The sequence below is a fragment of the Argiope bruennichi genome, chromosome X2 (genome assembly GCF_947563725.1).
Source record: "Argiope bruennichi chromosome X2, qqArgBrue1.1, whole genome shotgun sequence".
Classification (NCBI taxonomy): Eukaryota; Metazoa; Arthropoda; class Arachnida; order Araneae; family Araneidae; genus Argiope; species Argiope bruennichi.
Genome location: NC_079163.1, coordinates 19,744,211 through 19,766,192, shown reverse-complemented (window position 1 = coordinate 19,766,192; position 21,982 = coordinate 19,744,211). Strand labels below are relative to the sequence as shown.

The 21,982-nt window shown below is 31.6% G+C and overlaps 1 protein-coding gene across 1 annotated transcript in view; it reads right to left on the bottom strand.

Moving 5' to 3' along the window:
• Positions 1 to 17,048, bottom strand: part of LOC129959652 (protein kinase C theta type-like) — a 35,228-nt gene extending 18,180 nt beyond the window's left edge. Inside the window, exons 1-2 of the mRNA XM_056072540.1 lie at positions 16,922 to 17,048; positions 735 to 902 (exon numbers count right to left, since the gene is read on the bottom strand). Of these exons, the coding sequence (XP_055928515.1) occupies positions 735 to 876 (142 nt within the window). The 5' untranslated portion in view covers positions 877 to 902; positions 16,922 to 17,048. The remainder of the gene's footprint in view (positions 1 to 734; positions 903 to 16,921) is intronic.
• Positions 17,049 to 21,982: the final 4,934 nt, after the last annotated feature.

The following is a 21,982-nucleotide window of genomic DNA, read 5'->3' as shown; positions in this document are numbered from 1 at the left end:
AATTATGATATTCACATTTTTATGCAACTGCCCGATCCAATTTGACACATTTTGAATAAAAAATGTCTCACTCATCTGTGACGAAAACCCTTTTAAATTTTATTACTTTAAACCAATCAACGACCGCCTTAAGCAAGAGCCGATCCGTTGATTGAAGGATCTTCGTGGCCATTGAAAATCATCTAAAATATTGATATTCGCATCGTTAGAACTCGGCCAGTTTTAGGTACAAATATATTTCACAGGGCCATGGAAACTGTATGAAAACGTAAAACTTCATCATTGTTTTAGCAATAAGTATATTCAAATGAAACAAAATAAAATTCTTTACACCTTTTAAAGCATTTCTCCAATTGATATAATGCCAATCTTTAACGGTTTAGAAATGAACAAATGGACCCCCATTAAAGTGGACAACTTGTATGGTATAACGTTTTATATATGTTGTTCAATAAAGATGGATTTTTGCTATTAAAATGTGTTTTCTTAAATGAACCTCCGCCAATCGACAATTTCGTTAATCCGGCAGTGATCTAAACTGATACCTGATCAGCATATTACAGAGGGTTTATTATGAAGTGACATTAAATGTTTGAGTTATTTGTAGACAATGAGTCACGACGTCATCTAAGAGAGTAGCATCTCTTAATACTAAAAATATTGAATGAAAATATTAATAACTGAAGTTGATAACAACAGATATTTATATAACACATCCATAAAAATGATCCAACCTTTGGTTTTCGGTTGAGAACCATAATCCTGTAGATAAATAAAGCATTGTAGTTCTTCCTCACGATCACCTTGGATACCATATGCAAGTATAGGTCTGATTCTGTAAAATCCTTGCTTTCGTAGATTTAGATGAAAAGTCATTGCTTCTGGAATGGCAGGAGATCAACCTGAGGAGAAAGAAAATATGATGGTAAACATAATGGTATTTGTACACTGCGTCATGCATATTATATGTATGATATAAAAAAACTCCTCCTGCTATGCAGAATAAACAGTCCAAAGATAGGCAACTTTTTGAGATACACCAAATAAAGCACGAAATTGCTTCTTGAGTAGATGATTCTCACTGAGAAACGCTTTTTCTCTCTGTAACATCAGAACATATAACCGCTTAAAGATCACTTTTACACTATTTTAACACATTCTCAGTCATGATTTATGCTTTTATTAGGACCACTATCTAATAAGATGCTAATTTGCTTTCTCACGCGTTCAATGCCATGATTGCTACCAGTGATTCGGACCACTATCTAATAACATGCTTACTTATTTGCTCTCCACTGTAATAGAAAAGAAAATATCTAATTAGCTACTATGTATGAATCACATGCGATTCACGTGCTGAGCAACGTTTTAATACAAGGAGATATAACTAAACGAAGGCTTGTTCAACTCGCATCAAATTCTACATTGACTGAGAACTTTTGCTGTCACGCGAATGCGAGAGACATGGTAGTCAACGTGTTAATTATAGTAAAAAGGAGAAAAACTAACGACCGTTCATTGTCAGGTTCGGAATCCCTCCGAGCTTTTGCGCATGCGTTAGGAGGCGTTTATTTTCTCAAAAAAGGAGTGCAAAGAAAGTTGAAAATGAGATATTTACGTTTAGCAATAGCATGAATTCAGATTATTCGCGAAATTAGGAGGTGTAATAACCACTCCATTTTCTGTGTACCATCCCTTAGTGAAGTACAATTCTAGCCGCGAGACCGTGAAACGAAAAGTAAACTGTAAGTGAGAATCACAGGTGATTCACACCGTGAACAATTTGTTAAAACAAGGATATAAACTAAATACAGGCATGTTCTATGGGAATCAAATTTTACACTGAATGATAATTTTTGCTGTCACCCGAATATGGATGACACGTCGGTCAACGTGTTAAAATTTTAAAAATTACGCTTCCATTGATACCAATTTTATTCTATTAGAATTAACGAAAAAAATGTACAAGTTATACAAATATTTGTAATTATGTATATTTGAAATTCAAATTTATTTTGTTACTGAGTTACATACACGCATGTTTCGACAATATTAAACACTTTTTTTTTTTTTTTTGAGTGAGCGAGCTATTACTGTGAAATTAAGAGAAAATTTGGAAAAAGACAAATCGAGCCTAAACATAATGCTGCGATGTTTCGGATAAGAGATTCGAACCTCCGTTTCTTTCCTCTTTTAAATAGAAATTAGAAATAAAATTTATCGAATTTTGCTTTAATATATACAAAGAGGAAATATTACAATCGGCTGAAAATTTGAGATTACGGTGCATCTCCAAGTTTCAAATCTCGCTAAATCCAAAAATTACATTTTTTAGTTATGACTGTTTTACAGACAGTTATCGCGCTTCAAAACTATTAAAACTATCTGTAAATAGGTAATTAAATTTAAGTAATTTTATTTTTTAAAAAAATGCATCTTTATTTATAACTTTTTTTTAAATTTTAATTTTATTTTGTAGTTCGATAATAAATATTTATTTTGGATGGAAAAAATTAAAAACATATTAATTAAGAGTATTTGTAAATTTTGAATTGAATAAAAGTTATTAAAAAAGAAAAAAAAAATCCTAGCCAGGTTCGAGCCCTGACCTTCCGTATACGAGGCGGTTACCTAGACAACCATGCCATCGGGATCATCGGAACGGCAACCAAGTTATCAGTATATAAGCTTTACGAAAAGTTTGAGGACCTTTTTCTCGAAATTGGCTGGTCATTGCGTTTTAATATTTTCAATAATTAACATTCTAAATGTATACTGTCATTACATTAAATCTCATCCCGATCTCAGATTTCAACCCCGTGACCTTCCCTTGTAAATCCTTTATTGTATACAAAGACTGAGAACGAAATCCAATTATTTTATTGTTTTTATTATTTATTTATTTATTTCGGCGTGCGGAAGATCTGATTCAGATAGTAGAGTCGATTTTTTTATTACATACGAGAGTGCTGATGAAAGAACATTCCATCTAGTTTCACACTGTTAAATTTATAAAAGAAATTGCTGACATTTTACAGAATTTGAGGATACAGCTTAAGATACCATTCTTTGAGCCGATGAAATTACAATAAATTTGACTAAATTCTATTTTAAAAACATTTTAACTTGCGTTGAAAATAAGAAACAAAAATAGTTTTTCATCGATACAAATTTTATTTCCATACAGTGTTTTTTCTGTAATTCTAATAAATTTTTTAAACTCAATCTAAAGCGCAATTCTTAGAAATGTTTTTACTTTACAAAGTCACATAAAAACAAGAATATTTAATAGTGCAATTCTAAATTTTTCAAACCAATTTTATCGTTTCATTAAATATTCCACCTTCATGCGTTTGCCAATGTATACATTAAGAGAAAATAATAATGCTTTCTTTGAATATTAACGAAAATTAACTTTGGATTTTAACATTTATTAAAATGATTATGATTTTAAGGCAAACATTTTTTCTATAGATTTCATGCAGTAAATAGAAACAGCTTTCTCCTTCGACTTTCTTTTGGATAATATAGCACCGCCTTGTCATAATGTATCACAGAAATGGGAGCCTGGACACAGCGGAGATTATAATTAAGTCCTTAAGGGGACGGTGGTGCTCTCTTAGATAATTTTGCGAATTATTCACTTAGAGTTATGAAATTTTTTGCGCATGTGTATTAAAATATAAATACGTCAAATCTCTTTAAAAAGTTTTGAAAGCAAAATATATTATTTTTAAACATTAAAACATATATACATCTTAAAAATTTCAAAAAATAAGAGATGAATTAATTTTTTAAACTAATTTTCAATTTTTTAATATATTTTAATTAATATATTATTTTTTTCTTCCTTATTAACCAAAATAAATTTATTTGGAACAAAATTGAGTATGGTTTTGTAATTCCAATTAAATGCTAATTTTTTAGAAATATTTTTATGCACACTTACTGAATTTTAAGGAGGATTTTATTTTTTTTCTGAACTAAAATTGATTTTAACTATCTAAAAAAACTTCGAAATATAGAATACATACCCTATTTTCTTTAAAGGCTTAACCGAAATTTTTATTATTAATTCTATTTAATTTTCACAAAAATTAAAACATCTAGAACATTTTAAAGATATTCAAATCTAATTACTATATCATTTTGAAAAAAATTAACCCTTTAAAAAGGGCCATTTTTTTCTAGTCATATTATGTTAAAATATTTTTAGGCTTGAAATTAGAATAAGAAAAGGGATTCATTTAGCTTATTAGATAAATTTAATTTGATTAATTAATTTGGTTAATTAAAAATTAAGTGACAAATCAAGACACTTCATTTTGTGTAAGATAAAGAATTAAAGCATCTAAGTTTCTGTCTTTCTAAAAAAATTTGTCAGAACTGATGCCAACCTACATAATTTAATATAAAGATTGATAAATTTGGTGGGAAGCATACTTCCCACGGCCTTAGAAAGGGTTAAAATATACCTTTTACTTCTATAGGCTCTTCAAATATTCATTTTATTGAACAATACATTTTATGACACTACAGTAGACTCCCGATTATCCGCTGGCGGGTTATCCGCGCCTGCCGCACTAAGTTGTTTTTTTTTTTGCTTCCAAGCAAAGAGAAAATGCTTCCAAAGCAAGAAGCAAACACAAATGACTGATTTCTTCAAAAAGGTGTAGTTTTACAGTTATGCTTTTGTAATTACATAATACATTACAGTATTAAAACAGTACATATGTATTAATTTTTCTGTGTATCCTTGACGCCTCTCGTAAGTACAAAGCACTTTTCTGTTTTCATTAACAAAATGCATTTTAGGTTAGTTTTGTGTGATACACTAAAATATTAAGCGTTAGTTAAACATTTCCTGCTGTTTATTTTACGTTTTATTGTACATAAAATGATTTTTCAAAGTTGGAATGACTGTTTTCTCTTTTACTATACCCGTTTTTAGCTTCTTCGGATTATCCGCGATTTTTGTTATCCGCGGCGGCCGCGCCACCCAATTCCGCGGATAATTGGGAGTGTACCGTATATTAGTTGAATATTTATCACATATTCTGGTAATGAAACGATAAAAATAAAATTTCATGGTTTCGATCCTTTTTGCTCATTTTAAATTTCACTGTCTCTTTACATGAGAGTTCCTCCCCACGGAACTCCGCGTGTACTAATGAGGATCCCGAGATTAGAGAAATGCAAATGCAGAAAGCTCTAAGGGGTAATAAACAGAAAGATGAACGGTAATCTAATTCCGCGAATAAGTTCACCCTATTGCTAAAGGTAAACATCTCCTTTTGTCTTGCCTCACACCAACTTTTTTGAAGAAATAAGAGTCTCCTAACACTCGCAGAAAAGCATGGAGAATTTCGGAATCTGAGAATGAACAATAGACACATGATACATCGCGTTTTATGTTTCTTACTTAAAAAAAAAAAAGCGTTTACGAATTTTAGACGTATTTCTTTCAATCGATTCTGTGTAAATTTAAAAAGATCTCTACAATTTTGTTCATAAGACAGCGTATCAAATTTCTTTTGTCTAATTTTTTTCTGAGCGATCAGGTTTACGTGCAAGTGAATAGACAGACCGACAGTTGGGCACTCGCTTTGATGAATTTTGTCTTTTTTTTTTTTTACGTATCTATATTTCTGAATATGTACATTTTATTTATTTTTACATAACAGGTGACCATACAATGAGAAAAATTGGGAACCATTGCTTTAATGTATTGTTTTTCATGCTACAAAGAAAATATATCTAAAGGGAATTTAATGAGATTACATGGACATTCCATTTAAAAACTCGCAACTGTTTTTAGAAGTTTGTTTGGTCACTATGCATGTATCAGTCAGGATTAAAGCATCTATTCAGAGCACTACAGAAAAAATGCATCTGAAGGAAATTTAATAAGAATAGATGGACATTCCATTTAGAAACTCACAAGTAGTATTAGAAGTTTGTTTGGTCATTATGAATGCATCAATCAGAATTGGTGCATCTATTCAGAGTACTATAAAGAAAATCTTGTTGTCATACAAACAAAATCTTGGCATTCATTTCCAAACACAAAGAAACAAATAACACCGAGACAGTTTCACAAATGAAGGATGAAATAAAGTAGACAAACAGCCATTAGTATAAACATAATTCAATCGCCGATATACAATAATTCAATCAGTTATGACTGACACTGACTGATTCGCATTTGTGATACAGAAATGCATATGTTAGCAATTGACATAAACAACAAATACCAATTTATCACTTTAAATAGTTTTTCTTACATTTTCAAACATTTTTTTAAAAATTATATTCTCTGACAAGAGTTACGTTCCGGTACATTTAGAAATAATAAATAGAACAGATTATACTGCTTAGCTCACAGTTTTAGCGCATCCAGCGGCGTTACGTCTATTTTCGGAACTGTTCACAGAATTGACTTTTAAACCATATCGCTTATAGTTGTATGAAGCGTTAAGCGGGAAGTTGACTCATAAGACATTGAATGTCAATATAAGTTTGTAATACAGAAATATATATAATTAAATTTAAGCAGACCTTGTATATGAACGTTAAAATGGAGCTAAAAATTGTATACTTAAAGTATGCGTTTATGAAACAGAAAATTTCCATAAAAACTACAACTAAATTACGAAAAAGAAGTATTAACGGTAATTTAATTTCGAAGGTTCAGAAAAATATTTTCTAAAATAAGTTGTATATAATATGTTTAATCAACACAAAAACCTAAAAACAAACGATACATCTGAGCGACATTTACAGCATCTATGAAGCTGAAGAGCACACCAGTACTTCTTATGCGACTGGTAACTCCACAATGTGTCTTAACTTTTGCCTCACCCTGAATTTCTATTTTTCTCAAGTCTTATTTAAACAGAAATTAATTATAGATTAAAAGCTTTATACCGACATTACAACTAAAATTCGTGAAATCTGAAAGACTCCCTTTATTAATAACATTAATTATTATACTTCTGCGTTTCAAGAGCGTTCTTAATTACTAGGACAACTAGTGCTGAGGCTATATCTTATACAAAACTGTGCACTGATACTTTAATATTATTACTAGGCAATAAAAATTAGATTTAAGACCTGGTGTACGTAAAATTAACAAACAGACTATAACTTAACAATTACTAATTTTTAATCTATTTTAAATAAAATGTTAACTTCAAAAATAAAGGGTTTCGATTATTTTTCTTGTTGTCTTACCTCTCATTCTTAAAGATCTATTTAGCTGAGGTCAAACAATAAAAATCATCAAAATATAAAATTAAAATGGAATTTTAATTACAGGGATGATAGTTTTATTTGCAAAAAGTTAACCCTTCTTTGAATGATTTTTTCTTTTTTTTGTGAAATAAATCAGGGAGATATAATTTATGCTCTAGATTAAAGGAAAAATGTTTTTTAAAAAATCCTAGTATAAATATATAAAATAATTTTAAAAAGCAGTATGATGGAAATATCGATCATCCTGCAAATTTATATATTAAGCTCAGTGCTATATCTTCAACGTCCCTCTCTTGTAAATTTCTCCACTCATTATCACTTTTATAAGCAAAAAATCTGATTATTTATGAAAAAAATATTCAAGAAATCGCACGTTTCTTCCAACCACAACAAACAGTGGAATAGCAAGTTCAAACCTGCTTTAATGATTGTCATATTTGATTTATTTTATTTTTCATAATTACGTTCCTTATTACGCAATAGTCGTGGGAAAAGTTGCCAGCAATAACCAATTTACAATACACCTGTTTTGAGTTCTTTTGGTCACTAAATGTTATGATGAAAATTTCCATCATCATACAAAGAAGGGTTACTTTCTTTTTTATTATTATTATTATTATTTATCAACTTTTCCGTCACCTTTTATTTATATTCAAATTTCAGTCTGGCGAAAAATTTTACGGCTAGAAAACGTTCAAAATTTAGATGCCCAGAGGAGGCGGTACTCAAACATTGGAGCCCCCAAGTCGGCACTGGTGGTACCTTCCATGAGAGTGCTAACGGATCTAATGGGACGGAGGGTCCTGAAAAGTTTGGGAATCGCTGGTTTAACCACTTACGGTGGCAAGACGTGGTACGCACGTCGAGATGTTTTTCTCATAGAATTGCCAACGACGTTCTACAAACTTCAACAGGTAATTGTCACAGAAGTACAAATGATATTCACGATCCATAAACATATTGCTTGCCTTAACATAGTTTACAGGAGCGCAGTCTTACGTCGAAAATTAATTCATTCAGAAAATATAAATCTTTCCCCGATTTCTCTAAAGGTATCGGATACTTTGTGCAGTCTCAGTGCAAATTGCAGTAGACTGTTTTGGCATGCGTACCTGTGAATTTCTTACCATCGCAAGAGGTTAAAACCTTATTACTTTTAACAATGTAAGAAAAAGAAGGTACCTTTTCCTTCTACGCGTAGTCAGTGCGAAACGATGATGCTACTGCGCGCGTACAACAGCCATATTCGGAATCGTAGCTTCATTGGAAGATTGAAAATAATGTACGTTTGTTGATGGAATGGGTCAAGCGACATAAGTTCTTATATTTAAAAACTAACAATAAACCTGGGTGGGCTGCAGTACCTATGCATGAGAATAACTTAATCCTACGCATATCGAAATAATAAAATCAAAACATCCATCCCTCTTCTCTAGAGTTAAAATGTTGAATGTCCTCTTTATTCAAGATATGTTTCTACAAATATTATCATTTCTGACAACACAAGAATGTATTATGCAAATTCTTTATTAATATGCCTTAGTTACATTTCAACCACGTTTTTATATGAAATGCCTCCTCGGAATAGTAAATTTACAATCGACAATAAAATTTACAAAAAACTTGTGGTACAAGTATTGCCCCACCTTTACCACAGAAATACACAATACCTTCAAGCGTAACCTTGAAAGATCTCCGTTTGAAATATAAGTTCATCAGCTGGTAAAGACTCGTTAACACATCCCTTCATTCTCTATACTGAACAACGACCACGTTCTGAAACGGTTACAAGATGCAGCGGAGCGAACGACATCAGACAAATCAAAAATTCGTGAAGAAAGAAGTTGAAGGATTAATTGACCAGTGAATTTTAAAGATTTTTGCAACGCTCATTAATCGACACATTAAAGCAATAGGAAACTTCTCAGCTGTTTGTTTTTTCTTTACATGTCGTTTCCACATGTTTTTGTTTGCATCTTGCGTCCATGTTTTTCGTTCTACAGGTAGCGTTTCAATACCATTCAAGGTTTTTCATTGTGTGGATTAATTACCAGTGAATAAAAGTAGTTGTTCGATTTGAAGTTTACGAAATTTCGACCCTGTAACCGTAACAATGATGATTTTTCATGCTATTATTTTCAAAATTTAAAATACCCGTATCTCAAATTTCTATGAATTAGAATGTCATTGCTGTCGCTCCGTATATCGGCAAGTAATTTTAAGACAGAATTTTATTCGATCTATTCTCAAGCTGCGCTTTTAAACAGCATTATCGGAAAACTGGTTGTTCAATATGTGCTTCAGCAACAAATTACTTGCAAATATCAGGTTGATTGCTAGAGCTTAATCTGATTTTCTTCCAAGCTAAACACAAATGTGGACCAGTTCTGCCTGAAAGCCATTCAAGAAGATAACCTATTTCATTTATCAAATTTCTATCTCGGGTGTCAACTGAGTATCCCAAGTCTTTCTGACCAATAGAAGCAGTTCTCACATTGCCTTTATCATGGTTTGTTTGCTCACGGAAACGACAAGGTATTCTAAACCAAGTCGTATGAATCATAACAATTCTTTTTATATTAACATCCCTCTTTTAACACGAAGGTCAAGCACGATATACCCATACTTCTGACCATGTTCAGATGACTCAGAACAATCCCCTAATCTAATATGGGCAAATCCATGACCTGCCGCAAACTTCATAATAACAGTATATTACTTTAAAATTTGTATGATCAGTATACATCCTGGTCCGAACCAGATGAAAGGAACTTTTAGAAATGTATTCACGGCTTCATTTCTTGTATTAGCATAACAAAAAAATTTTAACAAAATTTGAGTCTTTGAAGTAGTATAATAAATTATACAGGTCGGCATTTTTTTTTTTTTTTTTTTTTCTTTAGTCTTAAAAAAAGTCTGCACATTCCTGTCCATCCCAATTTCCATCTCGCACAAGCATTTAATTCCCGATAAGCAGATTAAGCTCTAACCCTTGAACAAACTGTTCTTCCACTTCCAAACCAAGATAGCCATCAGGACACATAAGTTCTAAATCTGCACTAGTTCCATGGAGATTTTCAAAGTTACTTCATACAGTATCGGAAGACAAAATGGTCAACGATGCAAGAACCGACAAATGGCGGCATACTTTATAATGCGGTAAACGTGAGAAGTGCTTGGTAGTCCTAAATATTTTGAAACAGCGTATACGAAAGTCACTGCGAGCTGCTTTAGTGAAGGATGAAATGCTAAGAAGGCTAAACAATTTATTAATTCAATTACAAAAAAGGTTTCATACTAAGAGTACGCTAAAATCTTAAAAATTATATGTGCCAAATATGTGCTTTTGCAATTTTTCCGAGTCGGCGATTTCACTTTTGGTACTTAATACGTTTTCCACGTTTAGTCCTCCATGCATAGGTTTTCCACGTTTAGTCCTCCATGCATAGGTTTTCCACGTTTAGTCCTCCATGCATAGGTTTTCCACGTTTAGTCCTCCATGCATAGGTTTTCCACGTTTAGTCCTCCATGCATAGGTTTTCCACGTTTAGTCCTCCATGCATAGGTTTTCCACGTTTAGTCCTCCATGCATAGGTTTTCTACTTTAGTCCTCCATGCGTTTTCCGTGTTTTGTCTTCAATTTTAAATCCACTTTTCCTACTAATTTAGTGAATTATAAAACGATCAATGTTTTTCAAAGAATTTGTACAGTTAATAATGCTGTAAATAAATTGAAAATTGCGCTAGATGTATTTTCAGCAAATTATACTGCTAAACATGTTCACATTAAATTGTTCAGCAAAATCCTATTCAAGGATACGGGGAAGTCAGTTCGATTAGAAAGATGCTATAATATCAAAATCTACCCTCGCAACAAATAATGTTAAGACAACATTCATCATTTTTAATAAGAATTGATAATTAAGATACCAGAATAAAAATAATCCGCGAATTAAAAACCAAATGTTTGATATTCAGTATTTTTGGCAATGATCCAAAGCGTTTTCACGGAATTTGACTCCACTGAATGAACCACTTAACTGTGTGATTTTTTTTTTACTACTTTATTAGATACCGTCTTTTATTTTGGGAATATGTAGTCCTTTGATCCAATTCAAAGTTCACAGAATATCTCAAATGCTTATGGATTTCATATATATTTGTTTTGAATCAATATTTACGAATAATTTTATTTTCCCTAAAAAAATTTTTTTAATTCTCTGCAGGTCAGATAAAATAATAACAATCAGTAAGTTCGATAGCACACCATATTTCTAAATAAACTATTAAAAAATGGTTCAAAATACAAAATTACAATGAAGAATTCGAAGCTCCAAATTTTTATACTGAATGTAATAAAACTTTTTTTTTCCTCCCCTTTTTACTTCAAGAATGTGTAGAACTCACGAATATCCAAAACCATTAACCACGAGACCAAATTCAGTGCTCTACTTGATTTTTACTTAATTAAAAATTCCTCCGAACTTATATAAAGAACGCCGCCAGGAAATTTTCGGGTGGGAAAAAAATAAGGCATGTGTGGGAAATAGCATCTTCGGAATGTCTGCCATTCCTTCCTTTCTTTTCTTTCTTTTTTTTTTAACAACTTATATCTTAGATATCACTCCTCGCTTCGTTTTCAGTTTTTATACTTTGACAATAGAATGGATATTAATTCTGATAAGGTCACTTACCAGTTTTCCAGAACGGATTTTGTTGGTTTGGCCCTTTCTCTACTTCAATAACAGTTCAAGGACAACGAGTTATTTTCAAAAGAAAACCCGAAGAGAGCATTTTTGCTGATTCATTCATTTAATTGTTGCAAAATACCGGAAATGCCTGAGTGCGAAGAATTTTACAACGGGGGTTTGTGATATACAGGATGTAATTATAGATGGTTATCAGTTGCGTGACATGACTACCGAATGAAATCTGATAAACACGGTTTTTTGGTTAAACTAGCTGGAGTGGTCATGCCATGACTTTCTCGTATACTTTCTAATGAAATGTTAGACCTTTTCCACCCGAGTACAAAATTAAGGACCTTGGATAAAACTGAACACTACTAATGCTCAAATTTTTATTTTAAGAGTCTCATACATATTAAGAGGTACATATTAAGAGATTTCACACATTTATTTTAAGAGGTTTGTATACTTCGTTGATTAGTATAGGAAATTGGTACTTGCGCATAGAATTGGCGAATAATAATTATAAAATACCAATCTTTGGCACTTTTTTTTTCGCTATTAAGCACTGGAACGCAGTTAATACACAAGTACCGGATAATCGAATATAAAGTGGCTCCCGAAATTGAGTATGCACTATACTCTTTCTTCTTTAATTTTATTCTTTTTGGTCTTAACATTCCTATTTATGGCTAATATTTATAAAAACGACAAAATATACATTAACAAAAGTATTACGCTAAAAAACAAAACGGATGAATCAATCATATTTTTATTACAGTAATTTTTATGTCAAAGTTACAAATTCCAAAGTCACAAAATTGAGTATACATCTAGCAAAATCTGTCAAGAAAAAGAGAAAAAGATAAATTAATATTTTGTTGCATATCCTTTTGCACTTAGAACAGCTTGTAAACGGTGTGGCATTAAGTTGACAAGATTTTGAGTTGCTTCGCCGGATACTTTCGACCATTCTTCTTGTAATACTCTTTTTAAGTGTTCCTTGCCCCTAATATCGTGTTTTTGAACTGTTTTTCCTAATTGTGCCCACAAATTTTCAATCATATTGAGATCTGGAGATTGAAGAGGAGTGCGCAATTGCATTTTACAATTATACAAAAACCATAACTTAACTATTTTAGCTGTATGTTTTGGGTCATTATTTTGTTGAAACAGAAAACTTGACCCTCAACCTAAATTCTGGGCACTTTTTTTTAAATTGTTCTTCAACATATCCAAATATTTAATTTTGTCCATGATTCCATCAATGAAAACTAAATTTCTCACTCCTTTTGCAGACATACAGCCCCATACAAGAAGTGAACCACCTCCATGCTTGACAGAAGGATTGGTGTTTTTAGGAAGAAGTTCAGAATTGGGCTTTCTCCAAACATAACATCGACCATCACTACCAAAAACATTGAACTTACTTTCGCCACTGAATATTACTTGATTCCAGAAGTCAGGAGACTTTGAAATATGACTTTTAGCAAATGAAATTCTTTTCTCTTGATTTACTTTGGAAATGAATGGTTTTGTTCTGGCTACGCGACCATTATAATTTGCTTTTCGAATTACTCTTCGAATTGTTTCTACAGAAACACACTTTCCAATTGTTCTTGAAGTAGATGTAGCAATTTTTGTAGCACTCACCTTAGGATTGTTTGCAACCTCTCGAATAACTCTTCTCTTGGTCGTGGCACTGAGGATTTCTTTTCTTCCTATTCCAAGTTTATTAGCAATTTGTCCATACATTTTATACTTCTGGATAATTTTTTGAACGCATCCTGAACTGCGTTGAATTTCCCTTGCAATTTCTCGTAGAGATTTACCATCTTCAGACAATCGAATAACAAGTGTTTCGAATTTCAACATTTGTTTCATTTCTGGAGCTCATTATGATAACCAAAACGTTTGTTTTCGCTTGGAAATCAATGATTGCTAATTAAAGTAACAAAACTATTTTACTTATTCATTTGAAAATAAATAATGGTAGTCAAGTCGCATATTTCATAAGGTGTATACTCAATTTTGTGACTTTGGAATTTGCAACTTTCACATAAAAATTACTGTAATAAACATATTACTGATTCCTCCGTTTTGTTTCTTAGCCTAATACCTTTGTTAATGTATATTTTGTCATTCTTATAAATATTAGCCATAAATAGGAATGTTAAGGTCAAGAAGAATAAAATTACAGAAAAAAGAGTATAGTGTATACTCAATTTTGGGAGCCACTGTATATTTCGGACGCTTTTTTTTTTCTTCTGATTCACTGAAATCAAAATTCGACATACAACTACAATTGCAATCGCACGATCACATGCCAAATTATTTACATCATCGCGTTTTTGAATTATTGATCTTACATGCAGGCGAAAGAACAGACCGACAGACGGTCTACCCTTGATTTGATTCAAAAGTTGATCATTTATATTGTAGATGCTAAACCTGTATATCAATTTTATCTATCCATTTTTTTACGTTTATATAACATTACGTTTACTAAATATCTATAATAATAATTATGTATCTAACGTTTTATAATTATCGTGTATAAAATTAATCACAAAGTTTTAGCATCTAAAATGTATATTCTAATCAAATTTTGAACCAAAACAGTCAAAGGGGCTGACCGTCTGTCGGTCTGTAGTTTCATTTGTATGTAAACACGATAATTCATAAACGCGATGACTTCAATCAATAAAATTCGTATGTAACCGTATGACAACAACTGTTGTTTCGTGCCAAAATTTGATTTCAATTGGCGATTAATAAAGCTCCTGAAATACATTATCGAATGACAGATTCACGCCAAACATCTATATTTCGTAACCATTGTTCGCCAATGCCATGCAAAATATTCGCGACCTTACCCAAAGTCTCCAATAATGGAGAGTATGCGAGAAATGTTCGGGAAGACCACGGCAGCAAATTTGATGCAAATTTATCTATTACACAACCAATTTATAAACATCTCCGATATGACTAAAGTATTTAACACTGAATATTTTACATATTGGACCGTCATTTTATTTTACAGATTATGCTCTCAGCAGAAGAATAGGATTTTATTTGAGAATGTTTATTATTCTAATCAGTTTTTTAAATAACGGAACATTTCGATGAAAACAAATTATTTAATGTTAATCGTTTTTAATCAAAAAGCGCAAAAAAAAAAAAAAAAAAATCTTAGTCCATTCACTTTATTTCCTAACTATTATGTCTCTGCAAATAACCAATTATGAAACTGTATAATATCTCTCGAACGCCACTGAATTTGTACTTGCGTAACAATTTAATTTTTTAATATTACTACAAATTTTTTTAAATATTATTACATACTATCAGAAGGAAATATAACTGCGATAATAATTCTAGGGGCCGATAAATCACATTGAATTTTTCATTTACAGCAGCTCTAACATATATAAAAGGTAATGATAAAATAAAGATCACTCATGTTACAGTAAATGTGGTTATCGATTATTAATAATTAACTATTTGAAAGTTCGGTTAGCATTAATAATAACCGATTAAACATATCGCCCATAACATAAATTTCAGACCGGATTAGCAAACCACCTGTAAGAGTTTATAACAAAACAGCCTGCAGAAATTATTTAATATGACGCTATGATGCCAAAACAAAAGAGATAATGTGCGATTATGTTACTTTAACAAACATTGTGTATAATCTCATATAAATAATTTACAACTGTCATCTACGAAAGCGTTGAAAGTAGATTTTCTACAAAAATCCAAATGCTGAAATAAAATAAAAGTAGCAAATCTCGTCATATTTACTGATGATAGACAACGATTCAAATTAATAAGAGATTCGAACTGTCAAAATATGATTACTAGCCATTAAGATCAATTCTCAAAAGACTCAATTTCCAAATAATTTGAAAAATACGTGTTACTTTAAAAACAGTACAATACGTAACAAGAACAGATCAGTGGAGTACAAGTTCACATTTGCAACTTGTTTCTGTGGAGCTGGGTCAATGACCTAATTGTTTTGCCCGACGAAGGCCCCAAGCATAAGATGAAATATATTTAACGAAATAAAATAATTCAACGATCTTGCATAATAAGGGAATTGTTGGTACATTATTTTGAAAAAGTGTGTCTTATAAATAAATAAATAACTATGGGTACTTATACTTAACATATCACATTTATTTTCATATCGTTTTATTTCCAAAATAAAAATAATAAATCAACTGGCCTCTCTTTTGTTTGTCTTAGACGCTGTTTTATCTCTGAAATAATCAAAGTTATTTCGAACTTTATCAAAACTGGGTTTAAGTAAAAATAAATTTTCCTATTTGACGAGTTTGGACTTCAAAATTGAACCTTCTAATTTTTTACGGATCAAAACAATATTTGTAGTATAATCAAAATATTTGAAATCCCTTCTCTACTAAGACCAGCAGCTATTTCGTGCCACTAGTATGAAACCTAAAAAAAGTTTCGTATAACGTCGATATTATACGAAAATGTCAAAAAGAGATACACTAAAACATACAACATGTTTTTCGTATTCAGCAGTTGAAACTACTAGCAACTTATGTGCGAACATACAACAATCGCATATCAAATTTGAGAGCAGATGTAGACAACATATACAATAGTTCTGCCTCATTTAAATGTTGCGGCAAATTTGACAAACGGCATTTTAATACGCCATTTACGATGATAATTTAAACAATTGTACACGATTTAGTTTAACCAATAATTAACCAATTCTAACGGAAAATTAATTTCTAAACAAGACCAATACAATTTTTCGTGTCACGCTACATGAAAAAAATAAAGAATTATTACAAATACATCACAGAACCATACTACTATAGACTAAAATGCAAGAGCACATAAAAAGAATGATCTAAAAGATTAAATCAAATCAATCGGCAAAAAAGCAATAAACAGACCCGGTGAGAATCCCTGCTTCTTAAAAAAAATCCACATACCTGACTGACTAATAAACACAGTAATCCATTATTCGAATGGGAAATCCTGAAGACGGCCGATGAAGTGATTCCCCGCCAAACGGTTACGGGTCGTGTGCTGAACGGTCAGGATGACTGTGAGCTGAGGAATGCCACAATGAACACGTAAAGACACGCCAGGCATGCCTAGAGGTTATCTTCGCTAGGAGGTGGCCGCTCCGAAAGAAACCCGACGCAGATAAATAAAAGAGAAGAGATGTAGGGAGGAGTTGGTAAACAAAACAACGACTTCAACGTAAAGAAAGATTAATTTTTTTTTCTTTTAATGTTGCGAGATACGGCAAAATGTTATTTTCTGTACTATTGATTTATCAGTACTTTAAGAGCAAATCAGTGTCTCAGTTTACTTTTTTGTAAGTTATTTGTAATCGAATATTCAGACGATTGAAAATAAGAATTAATACGTTCTTATTAAGATTTTTTTTAAATGTAACCAGTAGTGGTTTTAGGTATTTTAGACCCTGGGCAGTGCGCATAATGAATTTTTTTTTAATAAACTCGGCAGTTCGCTTTCACATTTTAACGTATTTTTAGCATATTAATGTTTTATTTTAGTTTAATCTTCCTTTTTATTTTATTAATTTCAAGAAAATGTACTTGTTTTTATTTATCTGTCACGACACCAGATTACCTGTTTTGTAAGCAACATTATAGAAGCAGACGTTTGGTGCTTAAAAATATTCTAATAATCAAATGAACGTAACGAAACAAACGAGAAAGTGCAGTTAAAAATTGCCGCAAAAGTTACACTTGAAAAGAATTTAACAGCTTTCTACATGCATGCATACGGACGTACCTTAGATTTATCGCATTCAATGTCTGGAGGGGGGGGGGACCCGTCTTCAATGTAAAACAGATATATATTTATATTTAATGTTGCGAGATACGGTAAAATGTTATTTTCTGTACAGTTGATTTATCAGCACTTAAAGAGCAAATCAGTGACTGTTTATTTATAAGTTATTTTTTATCGAATATTCAAACACGATTGAAAATATGGATGAATACGCTTTTTTATGATTTTTTTTTTTTTAATTTATGAAGTGGCTTTTTTGGATATTTCGAGGTCCTGGGCAATGCACATTATGAGGCTCTCATTTAATAAACTGGCCAATTCAGTTCAGTTTCTCTTTTCAACATATATTTAGCATATTAATGTTTTATTTTAGTTTAATCTTATTTTTTTTTCATTTATTACCTTTAAGAATATGTATGTGTTTTTATTTATCAATCGTGCGCCCAGATTGTCCGGTATCCTCTTTTGTACGCAACATTATTTGAAGCAGACGTTTGGTGCTTAGAAATATTCTAATAACCAAATGAACGTAACGGAATATACGCACGCGCAATTAAAAATTGCTGCAAAAATGAAACACTTTTTAAACACCTCAGCTTAAAAAAAAAAAAAAAAAAAAAAAAAAAATAGCAGCTTTTTACGTGTATGCCTTCGATTTATCGCATTCAATGTCTGAAGAGAAAAACTACTTCAACGTAAAGAAAAAGAAAAAAGATTTTTTTAAAAAAATTTAATATTGCGAGATACGGCAAAATGTTATTTTCTGTACGATTGATTTATCAGCATTTAAAGAGCAAATCAGTGACTAAATTATTTGTCATCGAATATTCAAACACATTATTGAAAATAAGGATTAATGCATTTTTATGATTTTTGGATAATGTAAGCAGTGTGGATTTTATGTGTTTTGGACCCTAGCAGTTCACATAATGCTGCTTTTTTTTTTTTTTTTGATACACTGGCCAGTTCAGTTTCACGCTTCAACACATTTTTTAACATATTAATGTCTTAATTTTTTTTTTATTTTATTAGCTTTAAGAAATTTTTTTTTATTTATCTACCATGACTCCAGATTGCCGTCCAGTATCCTCTTTTGTACGCAACATTATTTGAAGCAGACGTTTGGTGCTTAGAAATATTCTAATAACCAAGTGAACGTAATGAAACATAACAGAGTGCGCAGAGACAAATTGCAATGGGCAGCAATTTCTGCACAAATTAAGCACTTTTTAAGCATTTTAGCCCCCCCCCCCAAAAAAAAGTAAGCAGCTTTCTACTTGCAAGTATACGACAATGCCTTTGATTTATCGCATTCAACGTCTAGAGAAACAACAAAGAATTTTCTCTGCAATTCTCGAGAAAATAAAGAACCTTTTAAGGACATTTTTTCAAAATTAAGAAACTTGTAGATGCTTAAAAATGATTTTGAAATTTAAGCACTTTTCATGATGCTATATACCCTGTGTCAGAACTGACCAATCATACTAGATTAAATGTTAATATTATCCAAATATTTTGTAATTCATAGAATCTATACTTTTACAAACTTTTTGATTTGGTAAATTAGAAAATAAAATTTTACAATTAACCTGGTTGTGACCTCCTCTCAATCTAGCGACTAGGCAATTGCTTATTCTGCAGACTTGTAAAAATGCCATTTGAAATATTGCATTTATTCAAATATATATTTTTAGAATTGGGCCATGATTTGGACCATTTTCTCTTCGAGACAATTTGGCGTTAAATATAATATGATAAAACAAAAGAATGCAACACATACTATTAAGATATAAATCAATTTATCCAGACAGTTTAGTTTGATTAATGACGTTGATTGACAATTTAGTTTGATTTGAAGCTAAGGGCCTACTATTCTATACAGCATAATAATTTTGAAATGTGGTCAGATGGAGAAAATGGATAAGTTTTTAGATTTCAATGGAATCATTTTTGGTCATACTACGCCAAACATATGGTGCACGAAGTAGAAATTAGAGGGATGATAAATCTAAAAGGAGAACAGATCATTAGAAACTTCGGAGTCGTAAAGCCTGTCATCGGAGATGTGATCCCGATATGCTAAACAACGACTACTGATCAGGCACACCCCTCCAAGCCTTCCACTCGTAATATCGGAAGTATATTTAAAGAACCCGAAGACTGCTTACACCAAAAATACAATTTGTATGCTAAGTCCGGCCCTCCGATAATGCAGTTAATAGACTGACAACTGATCATCACGGGTTTCAAAAAGTCTTATTAGAATTCGGCATACAATGTTTTGATTACTGTAACCTGCCACAGCATACACGATAAATTAAATTAATCCCTTAACTGTGCAGTTTTCTAAGTTATCTAATAAGATGGCACCTTCTACTTTGGAAATTGTTGCCACTTTCTATTTGTTGTTTGTATTGATTCAATTAAAAAAATTCATAGGATATTCCAAATGTTCAAGGATGAAAAATAATTTATAACGCTTAACCTATTAGCTGTCACGAACCCCATTTAAGAATTGTGGAATTTTACGTACACTACTCGGCACCAAAAACATATTTGGTTCGTCTATCAGTTCAAAATATATTATATATAATGATATTTTAATATCTAATTTAATCCAAATTAATTTTCCAAATTTTTGCCTAATTCGGCCCATGTCGGGGTCATTCTAAAGTGTTCTCTTGTTTTCTGATACCATTTCACTTATACCTTTCAGTTCTACGTATCAAGTGAAAATGATCCTCCGTTGCCCTTGTCAAAGGTCAACACGTGTATTCATTAGCCACGTGGCCGGAAATCCCATGTTATATAAGACTAGTGATCATTTGTTTCGTACCTTTTCTTACTTCTGCTTTTGTGCCATACTGTGGCGGACGTGCCTTGTCCGAGTCTCTGCTTGTAAATAATTATGCTTTCCTGAATGGATATTAAAATTAATTTAAAAATGTAAAATGCTATTCAATGTCTTCAAATATAATAAGCGAATAAATTTGAAACTCGTCTGTAAGTTAAACGGAACAGAATTGTCATATTAAAAATATTACATTTTTGGTTTGGTTTTTATTTTATAATAAAATACCATACAGAAATATGTAATTTAGAGATTGTAGTAACAATCTGTTACTTATTTAGTCTTTTTATTTATATGATTTTATTGACCATTTTACAACGATATCCTTTTTCTAAAATATTTTCAAAACAAAACATAATTTGAATATAATTGTACTGTTACACAATGCTTTTGTGCATATATAAACTTATTAGACCAAAAATTTTTAAAAATGGCATTTAATGTGTTAATATAAAGCTATTCATAGCCAATAAATTTGAAAGCTAAGCCAATAACTTTGTGATTTTGCATTTTTCAAATTGTTTCTCTTTTTAACTAACTCATAACCATATCGTAGTTACACCCGTCCTGCCCAAAGACATTTGGAGAAAAAAGGTGAATGACCTTCATCACGACGGCACTGAGGTGAGAACTAACGTTGAGTCTTAATGCCCATCAATGATCATGATAGAATCCCACCCGTTGAAGGTACGTCCCGTCATTGGAATGGAAGTAACTCAACCTCATACTATTGCTATCCTCACCAGGGAAGTGAGCACCCACATCATACTGGAAGCTTATCCCCATATCTGAGAAGCCCCAGTGGGATTAGTTAAATATATTATGGGTAATTGGAAGCATCATTATGAATTATGGAATATCGGGTTTATTAACAGTCCAAATATAACAGCGTAAATTAACAGTCCAAATATTAACAGTTTTGATATAACAGCGTTATATCAAAACAAGGATCTGAGAAAAAAGTTTTACGTGAGCTGTTCCTCTTCTATAAAGAGAACGTTGATGAAACCCAGTTTCTAACCTGTAATAACATAACTCAATCACTACCATTTAAATTTCATGAGCAAATCAGAAGAATCTCTCCTATCATCTTTTTCCACACTTCAATAATATGATGCGTTTAGTGTTGAAATTGAACAGAATCGAGCACGCATTTTTGATCAATTGGATTCCCAGTTGGATTCAAAATCTGATTTCGTTGGATCCAAAATTGACGAATTTACAATTTTGATGTAACGATCATACACGAAGTCTATCGCGTTCATATATACTAGAATAGACACACCGACAGATATTCAAACGAATTATAGATTTCACCCCTAAATTAGGTTCGGAAATATAATTCTGGTGATAAAAATAATCCATTTAGTTCAGC